Genomic DNA, 16671 nt, shown 5'->3' with positions numbered 1-16671 from the left:
CTGCTAAGCTCTGTGGCGATCGAAAAAGCAAAGCTAACTGCCCCGGCTAACCGGCACACAGAAAGGAGCGTTAGCGTTTGTTTTTTTAGAGAAAAAGAAATGAGACACGAGGGGACGGTCACCAATTTTTAGCTCGCTAATCCGCCACCTGTCGTGCCGTAAACTTGATTAAGGAGCGCCGAACACGCGGTGGCGGGCATCACCGGCAGACCCGGGTTGGGGTAGAGCCACCTCACGTCCTCACCCTTGTTTAGCATTATCCTCTCCTAGGTCGTCGAAAGACTAAACCCCCCCTCCCTCGCGTCATGCTCTCTCTCTCTCTCGCTGGTCTGGTCCGTCACCCTGTCACTTCACACTTGACACAGCGCGCAGCGGCCGTGCCCGCTAGAGCCCAAAAGAAAAGGAGGGGGTGGCGGGGCCGTGGTGACCACTTCACTTTTGTCGTGCACACGTCTATCCGAAGCCAATCCTCCACCAACCGCATCCGGCCGTCCACTCGTCCGCCCACCCGGGATCCCACACACCCGTCAGACATTTATTATATTTATTAATATATTTTAAACTAAGCCCAGGGGTTAAATAAACGACGAGCGGCAGCAGCCAGCAGCAACCCGTCGTCCACCTGTCCGGGCCACTACAATAATCCCCTGCCCAATCCCGTCTTAGCCGCTAGGGTTACGCGCCCACGGCGACGTCTGCCTGCGCCGGGCGTGCTCCGATTGGCCGGGCTCCTGGGATCCTCGCCTCCCCGCGCCCCACCGCAGCGAGAGAAAGAGAGAGAGAGGGATAGAGAGAGAAGGGGGGGCGGAGGGAGACGACGCGCTCGCCTATTGGCCGCCGCCTCCGGGCGAGCCTCCGCGCCCAGTGGTCAGTACCGGCTCGCTCGCTCCCCTGCTCTGCTCTGCTTCCTCCTCCCGTTGCTTGCTTCCTTTTTATTCCCTTGTTACCTGATTGGTGGTTTCGTGATGGCCCTTTTTTGCACGCCTCGGGCTTGATGCGGCCGCCGCCCCGTTTCTATTTTTGGGCGGCGGCAGGGCTGGTTTCGGATGAGGCGGTGTCCCAATTCCCCGGAGCGGGGGGATCCTGTTGTTGTTGTTGGGTCGGCGAATTCTGGAACAGAGTTCTTCCGCCGGTTGGATCGGAGAGACATGGCTGCCGCTGAGCTTGTTGAAGCTGTGATTTCTTCGGCTAGCTTGGTTTCCTTGTTCGAGTCGCCGGAAAAATTCTTGTGCAATTCAGTCCCGGCTGTGTCTGATGGCGTTTTGTTCCCCTTTTGACCTGCGTTTCGTTACCAATTCCTATGTTAAATTGTTCTGATTCGGTAGCTAGCTACTCCGTAAGTGGCAAGTGCTCAAACTCGAGGCTCGTCGGAGAGCCTCTGCTCTGTGCCGCTGTCCGTGCTTGAATTGGTCCTGGCGTTTCATTCCCAGTGTTGATACTTGATACGCTGCATGATTCGCCGGAGTTTTTCGCATCGCCAATCGGGTCGAGATTGCCACCCCGTTTCGCACCGAGCATATGCGGCTTTCATTCTCGATCCTCGTTTGTGACGTACTACCGCTGTTCATCTCTGTGTTGACTTTTCCATGACTCGCATGCCACAGAAACAGAGCAGCGCGGACCTTGACGACGCGGCCGGCGAGGCTCCTGCGAGGGTGAGCACCGAGCAGCATCATGGAGTCGCGGCCGGGCGGAACGAACCTGGTGGAGCCCAGAGGGCAGGGCGCCGCGCTGCCGTCGGTCGGCGCGGCGATGCAGCCGTGGTGGACGACCTCCGGGGCCGGGCTCGGTGCGGTGTCGCCGGCCGTTGTGGCGCCAGGGAGCGGGGCAGGGATTAGCCTGTCGAGCAGCCCAGTAGGTGGTAGTGGTGGTGCCGGGGCGTCCAAAGGCGCCGCGAGTGACGAGAGCAGCGAGGATTCACGGAGATCTGGGGAACCAAAAGGTATGCGCTGCTTTATATCTGTTGAAGATGAGCTGTTAATTGCAGGAAGTTGCTGTAGTGGTTTCTCTTCTCTACAGTTCAGCGTTCTTGCTTTTTTTAGCATACCGTACTTCATCTGGGTTTGAATTCATTGGAAGATCTTTCTATATTTACAATTGCCCAACGGTAGCTCGCTCCTACCGTCCTACGTAAGATGCTTCCACCAGTAGTTCCCTTATATGGCATAAAAGGATGGGAGAAATTCTGACACTGAATGCAGGCCTTGCAGAATCATACTTAACATATTTGTTTTTGTTTTGGTATTTAAGATTCAGAGAAAGATGCTGGAATCTGTCATTTCTCCCATTAGGAAACCTTAAGAGCTATATCAATCTCATTTCTCATGGATGAGTACTATGTAGCTATGTAGCACGGACACGGCAGCAAACTGGCGTATGTAGGATTGTTATTTATCATCACAGCTAGTTTCTTTGGTCACTAGCCTAGTTATTTGGTTCAAGGTATACCATCTGACAGAAGGCAGCAAGCAAGTACTTTGATCAGCAAGAGCAGTTTGTGCAAAATGCTAGTGGTGGTGGGTGGGTGCAGAGTCTCTTTCTTGATCTTGTTCTAACTGTACTGCAGTATTGCCTGGTATATAGTATAGACACTTTCCATGGTGATGAGTACTTCTCTTACTGTGTCCTTATGTGCAAATGTTTTTTTTATGCATAGAACTGTTCACTAACCATGGTAACATTAGCTGTTGTGCATATAACAGCAAATTAGACGGAAAAAAATTGTAAAAGGAGATGTATTCTTCAGATGCTTGCATGGCATAGAGAACTCATGTGGTGCATAGTCAAAGTCAACTAGTCGTTTTGCAGATTAGGCGTGCATAGAAATCTCTATAAAAAATATTTCACCTTTTTTATTCAATTTTTTCAGCAGCTTGCTGGAGCATTGAGTGTCTTGACTGGAAAGGAAATGTATACAATAGTTAGATATTTAGTTTTTTAATGAAAATTCGTGGAATATTTGTTGGTTAAGATATTGGGATTTTAACAATAAACTAACTATTCACCTTTTCTCAGTCTAGTGTTGTTCTACAATGTCAAATGAGAGGAATAATGCTATTTTCCTTCCTAAACTTTTGAAACGTTGGTTCGAGTGGGACTGTACAATTTATATTCAGATAAATGTGCTATCGATTTGAAGAGTTCAATTCATTACCAATCGTTGCATTGGCAATTAAAGTAATTTTTCATACCTTCCAATAAGAAATTCAGAATTTGTTATCTTAATTCCAGATGGAAGTGCTGGTCAAGAAAAGAACCATGCCACATCACAGATGCCTGCTTTGGTGTCAGAGTATTTGGCACCATATTCACAGCTGGAACTGAACCAATCAATTGTGCGCACCCTTTTCTCTATGGACTCTGTTTCTTGTCTGTTCATGCTTCCCTTTTCTTTGAACATGTCAGGCAATGTGATTCTTGTCTCATGTTCATACCTTTCCTTGTGTAGGCTTCGGCAGCATATCAGTACCCAGATCCTTACTACACTGGCATGGTTCCTCCCTATGGCACTCAAGCTGTGGTACTCCTTTTGTTGCATATTTAAGCATTATATTTTATCTTGCCCCTTGTTTGCAATTCCTGATAGTCTAAATAATGGTATTGGCTACTATGCTTCACTCAAGCACAATATGAAATCTGAGAAAGGAATTACAGATACAGTGGAGATGCTACTATTGAACAGTTGTCAATCCTAAATATTACTATGTTCCCTACTGAAATTACACTACAGAATTCAAAATATTTGGATTCCTTTGGTACTTTATTAGGAAAAAAATATTAACCTGTAATAAGCAGAGACATTTTGTTGTCATAGCTACGGAAGGTGGTAATGCTCAGATGTCTTTGTATCCACTGCAAACACGATACTTTGGCTAGAGTAGTGCACATTCACCTTTTGCGATGTCTGGTTATCTCGCAAAAACAAACATGGGTTCTTGATAGGCTGTAGTTTTCCTTACACTTACACCTGCAGTTTTTATTGTCTGTGCAGGCTCATTTCCAGCTACCTGGATTAGCCCACTCTCGCATGCCATTACCCCTTGAAGTATCGGAGGAGCCTGTTTATGTAAATGCAAAGCAGTACCATGGAATTTTAAGGCGAAGGCAGTCACGTGCCAAGGCTGAACTTGAGAAAAAGGTGGTCAAAACCAGGAAGGTTAGTTAAGCAATATTGTGGTCATGCGTCCTCTATTTCCCCTGAGATTTTCTGGATCGACAATCAGTGACTTTTGCTTTATCAGCGCATTCCTTATACAAAACTCTGTATGTCTGTTCTTTTTGGATGCCCTTGAGTTGTAGCCATATGTGAATGAATCATATGAGTTAATAGCCCGCTGAGAATTTGCATTTGATATTGCAGCCCTACCTTCATGAGTCTCGTCATCAACACGCAATGAGAAGGGCGAGAGGAAACGGGGGACGCTTCCTGAACACAAAGAAAACTGACAATGGTTCTCCCAACGGTAATGGTGATCCTGAGAAAGGTACTGCAATTGTTAATCTGCTTGATATGCTTCGCTTCTCGTAGAACACAAATACAAGCGCATGCGTTTCCATTCCTGACACCCTGCTTCTACATCCAATAGGAGACCAACACTCAGAGCATCTCCATGTCCCTCCTGACTTACTACAGCTACGACAGAACGAGGCATGAAGTAGGGGTCTTGCATCCTAGAACAGTGGTTTCTGTCCACAGGCATAGGCACTTGAGACCGGATTCCTGGCCCTGCACCGCGCTGCCATCTTAGCGACGTTGCATTCATTGTGCAAGGCTTTCCAAGGTTCGTTCACCTGAATGAGCTTGGTACCAGGTCCTGGCAGAACGCAATGCGGGCACAGGAGTCCATGGGAGTGTCCAATGCTATGGGTAGGTCTGCTGTTTTCAGGCAATTCATTCTTGGCTTTCACATTCCGCCCTTGTGTGTACAACTGGTGTGTTGTAATTGAAACTAAGGTTGTGTTCGCTTGTCAGCGTCCCGTGGAACAACTGTATAATTAAGATCAACTTCGTATTAAGGGGGTGCTTGGTTCCCAGCCACAGTTTGCCACATCTAACCTTAGGCAAGTTTGAACAAGGTGGCAAGTGTTTGGTTGGACATCTAATGGCAGGATTCTTTAGGCTCCACATGTCATAGAAACAAAAAGTATGGTAAGATTCTCTTTGCCATGGCAAAGTGTGGCTTCAAATTTATTTGTCACACTTTTTGTGGCTTGCCACACTTGCCAAAGATTAGGTGTGGTAAATAGTGGCTAGCAACTAAACATGCCCTGTGTTGCTGTGAATTTGAACTGTAACAATGCTACAGCCGAGCCAGTTATTCAGATGTAGCAACTCATGTTGGTCTGTTTGGTGTTCAGCCGCGTCAGTCTTGAACTGAATATTCCTGTGCAAAAGGCAGAAGCTTGTTTTGATCTCTCTGTGTTGCCGCTCATTGTTCGCGGAATGCAGGAAATCTATGCGGACATTCGATTAAACACTTTGAAACACACGGATGAAACATGATTTGTTTCCTGTACGAATTTCTGAGACTGATGTGTTCCAAAAATCGCTCTTTTTTGCTTCGTTGACTCACTGTGCTGGCATCTCTTTCATCAGCCAGATGGCCCTGTGGACGGCGTGGGAGGCCCGCAGCATCTCCTTTCAGCGAGACAGCGACCTCGGGGCCAAAATGATCTGCCGCGGCGAATTACGGCGAATCATTCGTTGTTCGGTCGCCGATAGGCCGCTTCAGATTGCTATATTCCAAAGTTTCTCTGTGTTTTTAAACTGCGCTTGTTGCACCTCGCAAAATCCAATTCGACAGGACATTTCAGAGAATAAAAAAGGCTGAGTTGATGTTGCAACTTTGGTCGCCAATGATGTGATATCTGACTGAAGTCGCGTCAGACCAACTAGGTTCTTTAGGAGCCCATAAAATTCTTATTACATCAAATATTTAGATACTAATTAAAAGTATTAAACATAGATTAATTACAAAACCAATTGCACAGATGGAGGCTAATTTGCGAGACGAATCTATTAAGTCTAATTAATTCATGATTTGACAATATGATGCTACAGCAATGGATTAATTAGGCTTAATAGATTCGTTTCGCGAATTAGCCTAAATGTAATTAGTTTTATAATTAGCTCATATTTAGTCCTCTTAATTAGCATCCGAATATTCGATGTAACATGAATTTTAGTCCGGACTAAAGATCCAAACACCCCCTAAACTCGCAAACGAAATAAGTTGTTAATGAAGGTTAGGACAACGACGAACCTTGATGTGAACGGAGATGATTTGCTATATTTCCCGGTTTATGTCGATCAACAACAAAAGGATATAATATTATCAATATGTTAGAAATTATAAAACCAATTTTGCTTTTGCTAAACCAATCGTTTTGGCCAATAATATATAGTAAATTTATGACACGAATTTGATGTTATTAAAATCATATTATGACTATATATGTGTATCAAGTAAATATGATATTCGTTCAGTCTCAAAATATAAAGATGCGCACACATTTTTTTAAGATTTAAACTTTACATTCTGTAACTAACAATTAGTCTAACAATATGAAAAGTTTGTAGTACAAAAATGTTAAATTGGATTGATATTTGGAAATACTTTTTTATGATAAAAAAAACCATCACGAATGATAGCGGTCAAAGTGTGATCTTAAAAGCCGAAATAAGCCAAATCGCACTTTATTTTAGGATAAAGAAAGCATATATGGAGTAACTGTTGATTAGAATCTTATCCTAACGAAACAAGTATGTTTGGTTCTTTTGCTCATCCTTTCCTTACCTTGCCTTGTCTAGCAAGATTAGAGGCTAAACATGTCTGCTTGCTTTCCTTAGTTTTATTTTCGACAAGGTGTGTATTTTTATGGAGACCCAAATTGACTCTCCTCGCCTGGTATTCTTGTACGGTTTAGCTCGCCCAACCTTACCAAGCAAAACTAGCTAGCAAGGTTTGGCTAAACAACTACTAAACATAACCGAAATATGCCTTGTCCTTAGAAAAGGAGAGCACTAATCACCTTTGATGCGCTACGCGGTTCTTGCTTCTTGGTCGGTGGTAAGCTGTGTGGAACGAATGATTGGATCGTCAATTATCCCTTGCAAAGATGCAACATCAGCCAGGCAAGCCTTCTCTCTACCTGCCGACGTGCGTGATTGGGCAGGCGGCGCGCCTCGTTGATTAGTTGCGCACTTGCGTAGCGCCCAAGCAGCAAGTCAACAGGTCTAGTGCTTGTTCTAGTGATATACTAAAAGCACGCTAATCTTCTTCATTATTCGTAGTTTCTGGTTGGTCAAAAGGACCATGCTGTTAGCGAATACCCTAAACGGACGTCGGTGTACGGACGGCCATTACTTTGTGCAGAGATTAGAGATAGGAGTAGCTCGTAGCTGCCGGTACGAGATGTGGCGAGCATTGGTTGAGGACCAGAGCTCTAGGCAACGAACCTGCGCACTGATCTTTTCGTTGGGGAGATTAACCAACGCCATTGATAGCGAGTCTCACGAACTATCTTTTCATTTGACGCCAGGTCATCCACTCGCTTAACCCAACCCCCGCACCAGCACTATACTGCTGGTTGTTTTGCAGTGTTTTTACATGGAACCAGTACAGCATTCTCTTGTTTTTCACCTTTTCCTTTTAAAAGAAATAATTCCACGAACCGAAAACGAAAAAAAAAGCAGGAATTTCGTTACAGCTTGCCTCAGCTCTGGCACGGCCCATCCAGTGATTAAATCTGTTGCACTGACTAATTTATTTATAATCTGTTCCAGGACTGACCACGGTCCTTTTTTGGATATTGCCTGCGGAGAGTCAGCTCCACTACGCATAGCTGCACGCAGTTAATTTTCTACAGCGATTGCTAGTAGTATAGTATAGGTAGGTGGCATTGTGGTTCCGGCCGTATGATCTGGGTGTTTCCTGTTGGACTGATCAATGCAACTATGCAGGACGTGGCTTCTGACTGATTTAGTGGCTCCATAGCACAGTAGTGGACCAACTGTGAATCTGTGATCGATCAATGCATTATTTTGATGAGCAGAGGACCCCCCCCCCCCCCCCCCCCTCTTCTCCGCAAGCATCGTGCATGATCACACGATGATTTCTTCCTTTATTCCTCTTGTTTTCTCTTGCTTTTTGCCGAATTGTCAGCCAACTGATGGATTATTGAGCAATGCAGATATTATATATAATAAAATTATCAAGTTTGGGTTGTCTTTTGGACTTGAACATGATGCCCTACTATAATTTGATTTGTTTACAGGGCCGTAGTGATCTAGTTCTGCAAGAAAGAAAGAGAGGGGGAGCCCGGCGTCGGCTGCAACAACCAGCCCCACTAAAGAATAAGAGAATCCACATATATTTGCATCAGCTTTTCTAGCTCCTGGCTGAGACATAAAGCTGTAGTACATCTACGCATCTTCTTCCGCTCAATTATTCATTGCAAAAGAATCTCTAGGCTAGGCACATTGCTGCCTAGATTTCTTATGCTGGGGCCGGAAGAATCTCTGTGCGGATAGATCGGCCGAACGGTGTTATAGAGTCCCACACATTTTTTTTTATGTTCTTTCTTTCTTTCCTTTTTTCTTTTGGCTTCAATGGAATATCCATGTGGATTGGAATCAGTAGCGTGCACGAAGATTTGAGATTGGAATCTCTAGGCTTTGAGGTCCCTGGCCTCAAGCTACACGATACTCCTACATGCTACAGTCGTACTACTTGCCATCACCCATCAGCATCAGAGCATGAGCATCGTCGATGCTGACATCGTGAGCGGGCTTTAGGCCCTATTTATTTACTCCACGGATGAGAACCATCCGTTCCAAAATGTAAATCAAACTTCTCTATCTTTATTAAAGCTTGTAGAAAAATAAACTAACATATAGTACACAGGTTTTGTTAAAATAAACTAACATATAGTACATCATCAAGTTAGTTTCGTTAAATATATATTTATAGCATATATATTCGTTTGGTTTTGTAGGTGTCAACATATTTTTTCACAAAGTTGGTTAAAATTAGTGGACTTACGACAAAACTAGAAGCGACGTGCGTTTTGAAACGAAGGAAGGAGTACACAAGTTAAACCACGACGTACCGTTCAATTGCCGGTGAACTTGCCATAGCCCGTAGCCGCAAGAGCATATCATCGGACACACAGCTGAAGCAGATCATGCGTTGTTTAGTTTGTTGGGAGGTTTTCTTAAAGGTAATGACTGCTTCCCAGCCGAGCACTCTTAGCATGTGTTTGGTTCTGGAATGACGTGGATCATGTCGGAGCAAACCCCCTTTTGTGGGTTGCCGTGAACCCAAACTCTGATAGAAATTATAGGAACTATAGATGCAAATCTAGCGGGTAAGCTACTCATTCTTTAGGACAAAACATTGACTTAAGATCTAGACAGATACATCCAAGAGGGGGGGGGGGAGAGAGAGTGGGTCACAACCATCGGGCTTCGTCGACGAGTTCGCCATGGTGGTGATGGTGGTGCTGACGACGAGGACGGCGGCGGCGTGAGGAGTCGGCGAGCTTCCCGCCGCTGACAGCGCAAAGTAGATCGGGTACTAGGTTTGTTGGTGGGTCTAGTGGGCACGACGTCAAACTAAGGCGTTCGTGCTCTTGGCCCCACCCTGTCTTTATAGCGCTGTGCGACGGGGGTCCACCAACCATGAGTTGGTTGTGCGCCCCCGATCAGGGCGTGGATCAGGGTTGGACTTGACCGATGGGCTAAGTCCGGTGGAGATCAAATTATCAAGCTCGTGTTTGGATGAGAGGGAAGGAGAGGGATGGGTTGGACCCAGTCTTTTGTTTGGTTGAAGAGGTTGAGAGGGTTGGGATGGATGTCCTTTTAACACAGTTAGTTGTGGACCCCACCTGTCAGCTGCGGGGCCCACCTGTCGTCCTCTTCTTCTTTTTTCCCCTCACTTCCTCTTCTATCTTCTTCCTCCTCCCCGCACGGCCTCCTCCTGGCGCTGCCCGGCTGCAGCTCCTCCACGGTGCCGCTGGCGCCTCCCTGCACCGTCGGCCGCCTCCGCGCCCCTTGCTCCTCCATGACGTCGCCGGCCGCCCCGCCCCGCCCCGCCCCCCACCTCCCTGGCCCGCCTCCTCCTCCACGCCGCCCCGGCGTTGACCGTTGCCTCCTCCCCGCGTTCGCACCAGGCCGGACGGACGCGCGCGCACGGACGGATGCACACGCTGTCTGTGCGGGTCGAGTGCATCCGCTTGTTTCGGAGGGACGCACTCGACTTGCATCTATGAGGAATATTCCTATACTGGGGCCGACCCAACCCCAGCCTCTCCAACCAAACACGAGTCAAAGTGGGTCGAACCCATTCCAACCCACTCTAACCTAGTAACCAAACACGCGGTTATCTTCTTCACCCTACTTCTCTTTTCTCTTGTATCTTACCCAGATGGTGATAAGGGATTGGAGCAACCGCGCGGGGGCGCTTCCCCCCCCCCCAACGAGGGCTTGTGGCGGCGCCCCCCTGGAGGCCTGCGCGATGGCAGCCCCCGGCGAGGGCGTGCGGCGGTGACCCCCGGCGAGGGACCCACGGCCGCGAGGTGGTCCCGACGACATTTTTGTGAGTTTTTGCTCCCTGGTTCCTGTCCTCCTGATTTAGGCAATAATCTGGACCTGATTAGGCAGACATATTATTCTAGATAAGCAAAAATATGATTCCCAATATGCAACTTAGTACTCCAGGTTTCAGATGCCAATTACATGAATTGTCATTTTGTGGATGTGTTCATTTCTGTATCTGAAGTGAACTGTGAATAAGTAAAAGTGCTACATTTGCACGGATTTCATCTCGGTTGTTCCCCTTTCGGTGAAGAAACTATGTGGCTTTAAATGATGTTAATTTGCTTATACATTTGTCCTAAATTGCTTCCGAGTTTATTGTAATATGAATTGAGCTTTTAACAAAACTGCTTAGTACTGTATGAGAAAAATAGGATCAAAACATATTGAAGTGGGATATTATTTTGAAGCTTTTGCTGAGACTAACACGAATAGTGCAATCAGATTTTGGTTTTGATGCTCGGGTGTAAAGACATGGATTTTTTTAACCTAGCAATCTTTTCTCTGTTTTTTTTGGAATCTTACCGGTGGAGTTGCTGTCTTTGCCCGTGCAAAAAGGCAACAACAGCAAAGGTTTTTGTCAGAATAGTAAAAGTGGACGGACGGACAGTGGTTCCGGTTCTAAAAAGGGGTGGCTGTGCGATAGTAATTTACAGCCGGATGTAAATTAGCCAGGTTCTTTCTTAAATCCTAACCAATCTGTTTAGTTTGTTGGGAGTTTGCAGGACTCCTGCATAGAATTTTTTTTCCACCAATCTCTCCAGTGTACTGCTACGCCCCACGCGTCGTCATATAACTCACAACCACGCTTTCATAGCATGCATCCCCGGTTCGACTTCTGGCAGACCAAACCAAACTGCATATGCTTCATGCGCGAGCATGCAACGGTGTACGCATCCTCCCTACTGCACAGCCCGATGATGCGATCACCCACCCGGATCTGACACGGGCTGCAGCAGCCAGCAGCGCAGCGGCCTGGCTGGCCTGTGGCCCGCGACCCTGCCGCGGCCCCGCGCGCGAGCCGTCACAGGCGACGACGCGATGGTTCGGTGGCGCGCCCCCGCGCGTACGTAATGAACCCACCGGCGGCAGCGCGGTAGGTACGAGCCAATGACCCGGCGCGCGGCGGCCGTACGGGCTCGGCAGGCAGGCACGCGCGCGGGGGTTAGGATAGGAAAGGGGGCGCCGCGCCGTCGTACACCGCGAGCACGGGAGGGATGGCTGGTACGAGCGGTGGGGCAGGAGACTGCGCGGGCGGTGTTGGCCGGTGGGTGTATGGGCTCGCTGGTGGGCGGTGGGTAGCGATGGAGCGCGCGCCGACCGGTCGTACGTACCCTGTGAACTGGCCGGAGCGCGGTGCGCGCGTACGGGTTGTGTAGAGTGTTAGGTCAAACTTTTAATTCTCGACGACTCCTAACAAGGAGAGACCGCGTCTTGACGTGGTTTCTACGTCATTGTGTCAATTAGAGAAATACGAAATTTATTATTTCTTACCGTATTCTTTCTTAAAAAGGAGCAGGAATACGAAATATAGTTGTTAGATAATACTTGTGAAACCAGGTTTGAGTGCTCGTATTTTCCTGTATCTTAGAATAGTTTTGAGAGTCCATTTCCATTACTTCAGGTTACATAGCACGCATACATTTCCCACTCCCTACTTCAACAACTCATCCATCCTCATATATAGATCCGATAGGAAATAAAGGTCTCTGTGTCTGATGTGACTATGTAGCCACACATAGCTCTCCCCTCGTGCAACATCTCTATGCCGCCTCTCACTATGATGGGAACAGAGCATAGCCCGCCAACACCTACCTCTATTGCAAGCCCTTTCTTTCACTCCCACCTCCCTTCCACTTATACACTCCTGTGGTGCAGTGGTGGGAAGCCTAACCCTACTAAGCGTTCTTCTTTTCAGAAAGTAGAATAATAATTGTTTGATGAACCAGGAGTTACATCTTACGTATACATGTGTTCCTACTATTCAAAATATTTATCACTATTGACTTTAATTCACAATATTTGATCATTCGTCTTATTCAAAAATTTATACAAATATACGAAAAGATAAGTCATGCTAAAGTATGTATGATAATAAAATAAATCAAAATAAAATAAATGATACTTCCATACTTTTTTGAATAAGATGAATAGTCAAACGTTACAAATCTTCAATCGAATTCAAATCTACGAAATTCAACAAGTTTTGCCTTCTCCAAATCTAGCACGGTTTTTATCAGGAAAAGCTATCACTTAGTCGAGTGATTTGAAGTCACTCCTTACTCAAATTTTTCTTCCTCCCTATCTGCACGCTTTCCTCTCCAACTCCAACCAAATTCTGGCGTGATTAGGGGTGCCGGGGTTAGGGGTTCGAGATTTTCGAGGTTAGGGGGGTTCGGGATTTCTGAGGTGGGTGCTCACCGACGGCCCTAGAGGGAAGGCCGGTGGCAGTAGGCTGGCCTGGCGAAGGTGGCGGGCGTGGGGGCAGTGAGGCACGGCGGCGGGGGCGCCACTGGCCGGGTGGTGGTGGTGAAGGGTGGTTGGGCGGTGCTGGGGAGGGGGGAACGACAACGGTGGTGGTGGGAGAGACATGAAGGCGACCACGCACGGGCGGGTGGAGGCACGACGGGACGGTGGGTAGAAGAAGCACAACAGAGAGAGAGCAAAAAGAGCAGCTGGAGGTTGAAGATGAACACGACACGTTGGATGACGATCGGATGATTTAAAAATCAAGTGACAGCGGCTCCTCTTTCACCGGGTGACGAATAGACACTCTTTATATGGGGGTGGCGACAAATCAGCGGCATATGATTTTCGGCAGACGAGAGCTGTAATTATTGCATGCAAAACGGTCTAGTTGGTGTGCATAAATAGGCACCGAGCCATCCACCATCGAGCCCTCGAGAAGGGACCCCATCGAGGGAATATCCACCTTCTCTCTGTCTCTTGCTCCCTCTCCCTGGGTGTCTCATCCTTTCCTCCTCCCCTCCCTCTCGTGGTTCGTGACTCATGGAGGAGAATCAAGAGAAGTTTGCTGATACGGAGAGCGGCGGCGGCGGCGGAGGCGGACGGGGGCCGGCGGTGCGGGCGATCTGTGTCTTCTGCGGAAGCAGGCCGGGGAACCGGCCATCTTTCAGCGCTGCCGCGCTCGACCTTGGAAAGCAACTGGTACGGTGAGCTAGCTAGCAGCCATTGAGCTGCTTCTCGTCAATCTCTCTAAGCTAGGTATGCTAGCATCTTGCGTATTTTCGGTGCTTGATTGCTGCTAGCTCCGCAGGTCGAAAGGCAGATCAACCTGGTCTACGGCGGCGGCAGCGGCGGCCTGATGGGCCTGGTGTCCAAGGCCGTCTATGACGGCGGCCGCCACGTCCTCGGGTAATAGACGATGATGCCGTATCTCCAATGCAAAGCTAGCATTTTTGTTTTTCAGTAGTGATTCGTCACTGCGTACTTCTTCGTCTCCCTCCTGGATTTGGATTTTTGGACTACCCCTCTGCTGAATGCTGGCTCATGTTGTTGTTGCAGGGTCATCCCTAGCGCGCTCCTACCTGAAGAGGTATTGCCAAATCTCCATTCCTGTGTGTCACCCAACCCCAACACGAGCCAGCAGGCACGATGGATTTGAGTGTGCGCCGCAGCGCATGGATTAAACCTGTGGTGCCCATCTGTAGGTGTCAGGGGAGACATTGGGAGAGGTGAAAGTGGTCAGGGACATGCATGAGCGCAAGTCAGAAATGGCGAAACACGCGGACGCTTTCATCGCCCTGCCAGGTCTAGCTCGGTCAAAAGACCAACACTAAATAATACCAGCATTATTTTGGATTATTTCTTGCTCCCAAACAGCATCGCCTTCTCTTCCTTCTAGCTACGACGTCTAAGACATGTAGTATAGTATAGCTAGGGTCGTCGTTGATGCAGTGTACAGCTCGATCGGGAGCCGAATGATTTGAGCTACACCTAGTTGTTGTCTAACATGCGCAGGCGGTTACGGGACGATCGAAGAACTGTTGGAGATCATAGCGTGGGCGCAGCTGGGGATCCACAACAAACCGGTAACCTTGTCGTATTTAACTGCCGTTTGCATTCTATAATGCCGCCGCCATTACCTCTATCTTCTAGCCCCATTAGCTAGGCCGTCATGCCTCATGCCTAATGGAGTAGCTGCTAGGCTGTTAATCATATATCCCCGCTCTGCTGACACCCAACTAATCAACCAACGCTGCATGGCCGTCGGTGCCTTTTGCGTCATCATCGTCACCAGGTGGGGCTCCTCAACGTGGACGGCTTCTACAACAGCCTGCTCTCGCTGTTCGACAAGGGTGTCGAGGAGGGCTTCATCGACGCCAAGGCGCGCAACATCTTCGTCCTCGCCGACACCGCCGCCGAGCTGCTGAACAAGCTGACCGAGGCGCGGTTGGCGGCCGACGAGGAAGATGGCACCGCCGCCGGAGGAGGAGAAGAAGAGAAGGGCGCCGCCGCAGGCGTCAAGAGGAAAAGAAGCTAGATTGTTATTATTATTATCACGTGTTCCAGGCCATCCACCTATGCACTTTTGTTGTTTTCTTGATCCGGAGTTTGTTGTTTTGTACTCCTAGGTTTCATTCCCGCAATGTGTGGATCCAGCAACCAGCTAGCATTTACTAATCTTGCCAAGCAGTAACGCCTCTCGTGATCGATTAGCGCCAGCAGGAAGCAATATGCACTGCATATTTGATGTACCTTCATGTGGCAGCAAATGTCCCGCCCTCTACGTACGTACTTAGTGTGTCAAACGTGTGCTATAGTACTTGCTGAATCTCTTCTAGAAATAAGATTATTATGGCAAAGCAAAAGCTTTAATTTCTCCGTTCTTTGGGGAAAAAAATACTTGATTCCTTTTTAACCGTGCACGTATAATAGTTGCATATTATTATTCACGTGGGCATATATATGTAATATATAGAATTCGTTGTCTAAAGTAAGCATATGCATGTTCTTAATCCTGGTGTACTCTGATCAACTAGCAACAGCGATTTGCACACTCTCAACATCAGTTGCTTCCTCCAGCATTACTCGGTTATATGTGTTCAAGAGGCGGGGTTGGCTCGGTTAGGTCTCTGCCAGGTTTCAAGGGATCGATGCACAGGCATCATGGCCAAATTTGTGATGGGTCAATGGGTGTGGTGTGCATTAGTAAGGTGACGGCGGCGATCATGGATCTCATGGTACAGGACTCTAGGAGTGCCACCGGAAATGTGAAAAGAAGAGTGGTGTTGATTGGCATTAACTCCACATATGCATATTCTCCTCGGTAGTTTTGCTACCGGCTACCGGCTGCAAATGTAACTCAATCAACTAAACGACAACACACATAAAATGCCGAGCACTTGCCATAAATGACAACACGATCCAATCAAGACAAAGTTTAGCTGAATATACCATTGGCAATATAAGTACGCTACGTATTGTCCAACAATGTTGGGAGAAAAATGCCTCAGAAAATTAACCTGCATATGCGCTCATACATCGCCGCGAGTGTGACGCAGAGACGTACTGGTTACATGGAGACGTACAGTACAGTGCGAGCCACTGCGGCGCCTGGATTTGGTTTTACCATAAACGAGGCGAGCAAAGCGGCACGAGCGAGAATCCAGGCCGGGCCACCCCCGGTCCCCCGCAGCGCCCCTTGGATTTTCCGCGGCCCGGTACCACTGCCACCGGGCACTCCACTCCGATCCCCCTCCTCCCCTCGTCGCCTGCCGCAAGTGGGGTGGGCGCGTCAACCGGGTTGGTGCCACAAATTAACCGCGCCAGCACACATGCGTGCTGCCCTGCCGGTGCCCCGCCTGCCGCCGTGTCCTTTTGGCCACTTGCCTGCCGCCCCACCGCGGCCGGCTGGCACCTCGATCACCCCTTGCCGCGCGCCGTCGTCGTCGTCCCGTTGCCGTGCCACGCGCTGCCGTGGGGGCGCACGCCCACCGGGCTAGGGAGTAGGACTGGCCGCCGAGTGCCCGCGCGCAAGCGCGCCGGGACAAAAGGGGGCCGGATCGGCCCGGCGTAGTGGACGGGCCAATTATTGGGGCCGGCCGGGCTAC

The 16671-nt window shown here is 48.4% G+C and overlaps 2 protein-coding genes across 2 annotated transcripts; both read left to right on the top strand.

Annotated features, from left to right (window-relative positions):
• The first annotated feature begins 612 nt into the window (after positions 1 to 612).
• On the top strand, positions 613 to 5357 carry LOC101762684 (nuclear transcription factor Y subunit A-1). Its single transcript, XM_004982041.2, has 7 exons — positions 613 to 867; positions 1605 to 1942; positions 3232 to 3335; positions 3449 to 3520; positions 3992 to 4156; positions 4361 to 4484; positions 4587 to 5357. Exons 2-7 carry the CDS (start codon positions 1675 to 1677, stop codon positions 4652 to 4654), a joined length of 801 nt encoding a protein of 266 aa, XP_004982098.1. The 5' UTR covers positions 613 to 867; positions 1605 to 1674; the 3' UTR covers positions 4655 to 5357.
• An 8131-nt stretch (positions 5358 to 13488) lies between these two features.
• Positions 13489 to 15417, top strand: LOC101762283 (probable cytokinin riboside 5'-monophosphate phosphoribohydrolase LOG4). Its single transcript, XM_004982039.3, has 6 exons — positions 13489 to 13765; positions 13875 to 13972; positions 14123 to 14153; positions 14269 to 14368; positions 14579 to 14649; positions 14859 to 15417. The coding sequence occupies exons 1-6, from the start codon at positions 13607 to 13609 to the stop codon at positions 15099 to 15101; spliced, it is 702 nt and encodes a 233-aa protein (XP_004982096.1). The 5' UTR covers positions 13489 to 13606; the 3' UTR covers positions 15102 to 15417.
• Positions 15418 to 16671: the final 1254 nt, after the last annotated feature.

Source organism: Setaria italica, chromosome IX (assembly GCF_000263155.2).
Source record: "Setaria italica strain Yugu1 chromosome IX, Setaria_italica_v2.0, whole genome shotgun sequence".
Taxonomy (NCBI): domain Eukaryota; kingdom Viridiplantae; phylum Streptophyta; class Magnoliopsida; order Poales; family Poaceae; genus Setaria; species Setaria italica.
The sequence above is the reverse complement of the archived record's forward strand: the minus strand, read 5'-3'. Positions and strand labels throughout refer to the sequence as shown.

Bases quoted from the DNA above. Each gene is read 5' to 3' on its own strand.
- LOC101762684 (XM_004982041.2), top strand. From the start codon at position 1,675: ATGGAGTCGCGGCCGGGCGGAACGAACCTGGTGGAGCCCAGAGGGCAG. The intron at 3,336-3,448 runs GTGCGCACCCTT...TTCCTTGTGTAG, and splicing joins TGGAACTGAACCAATCAATT to GCTTCGGCAGCATATCAGTA. The intron at 4,485-4,586 runs GTACTGCAATTG...TACATCCAATAG, and splicing joins TAATGGTGATCCTGAGAAAG to GAGACCAACACTCAGAGCAT.
- LOC101762283 (XM_004982039.3), top strand. From the start codon at position 13,607: ATGGAGGAGAATCAAGAGAAGTTTGCTGATACGGAGAGCGGCGGCGGC. The intron at 13,973-14,122 runs GTAATAGACGAT...TTGTTGTTGCAG, and splicing joins GGCGGCCGCCACGTCCTCGG to GGTCATCCCTAGCGCGCTCC. The intron at 14,369-14,578 runs GTCTAGCTCGGT...TAACATGCGCAG, and splicing joins CGCTTTCATCGCCCTGCCAG to GCGGTTACGGGACGATCGAA.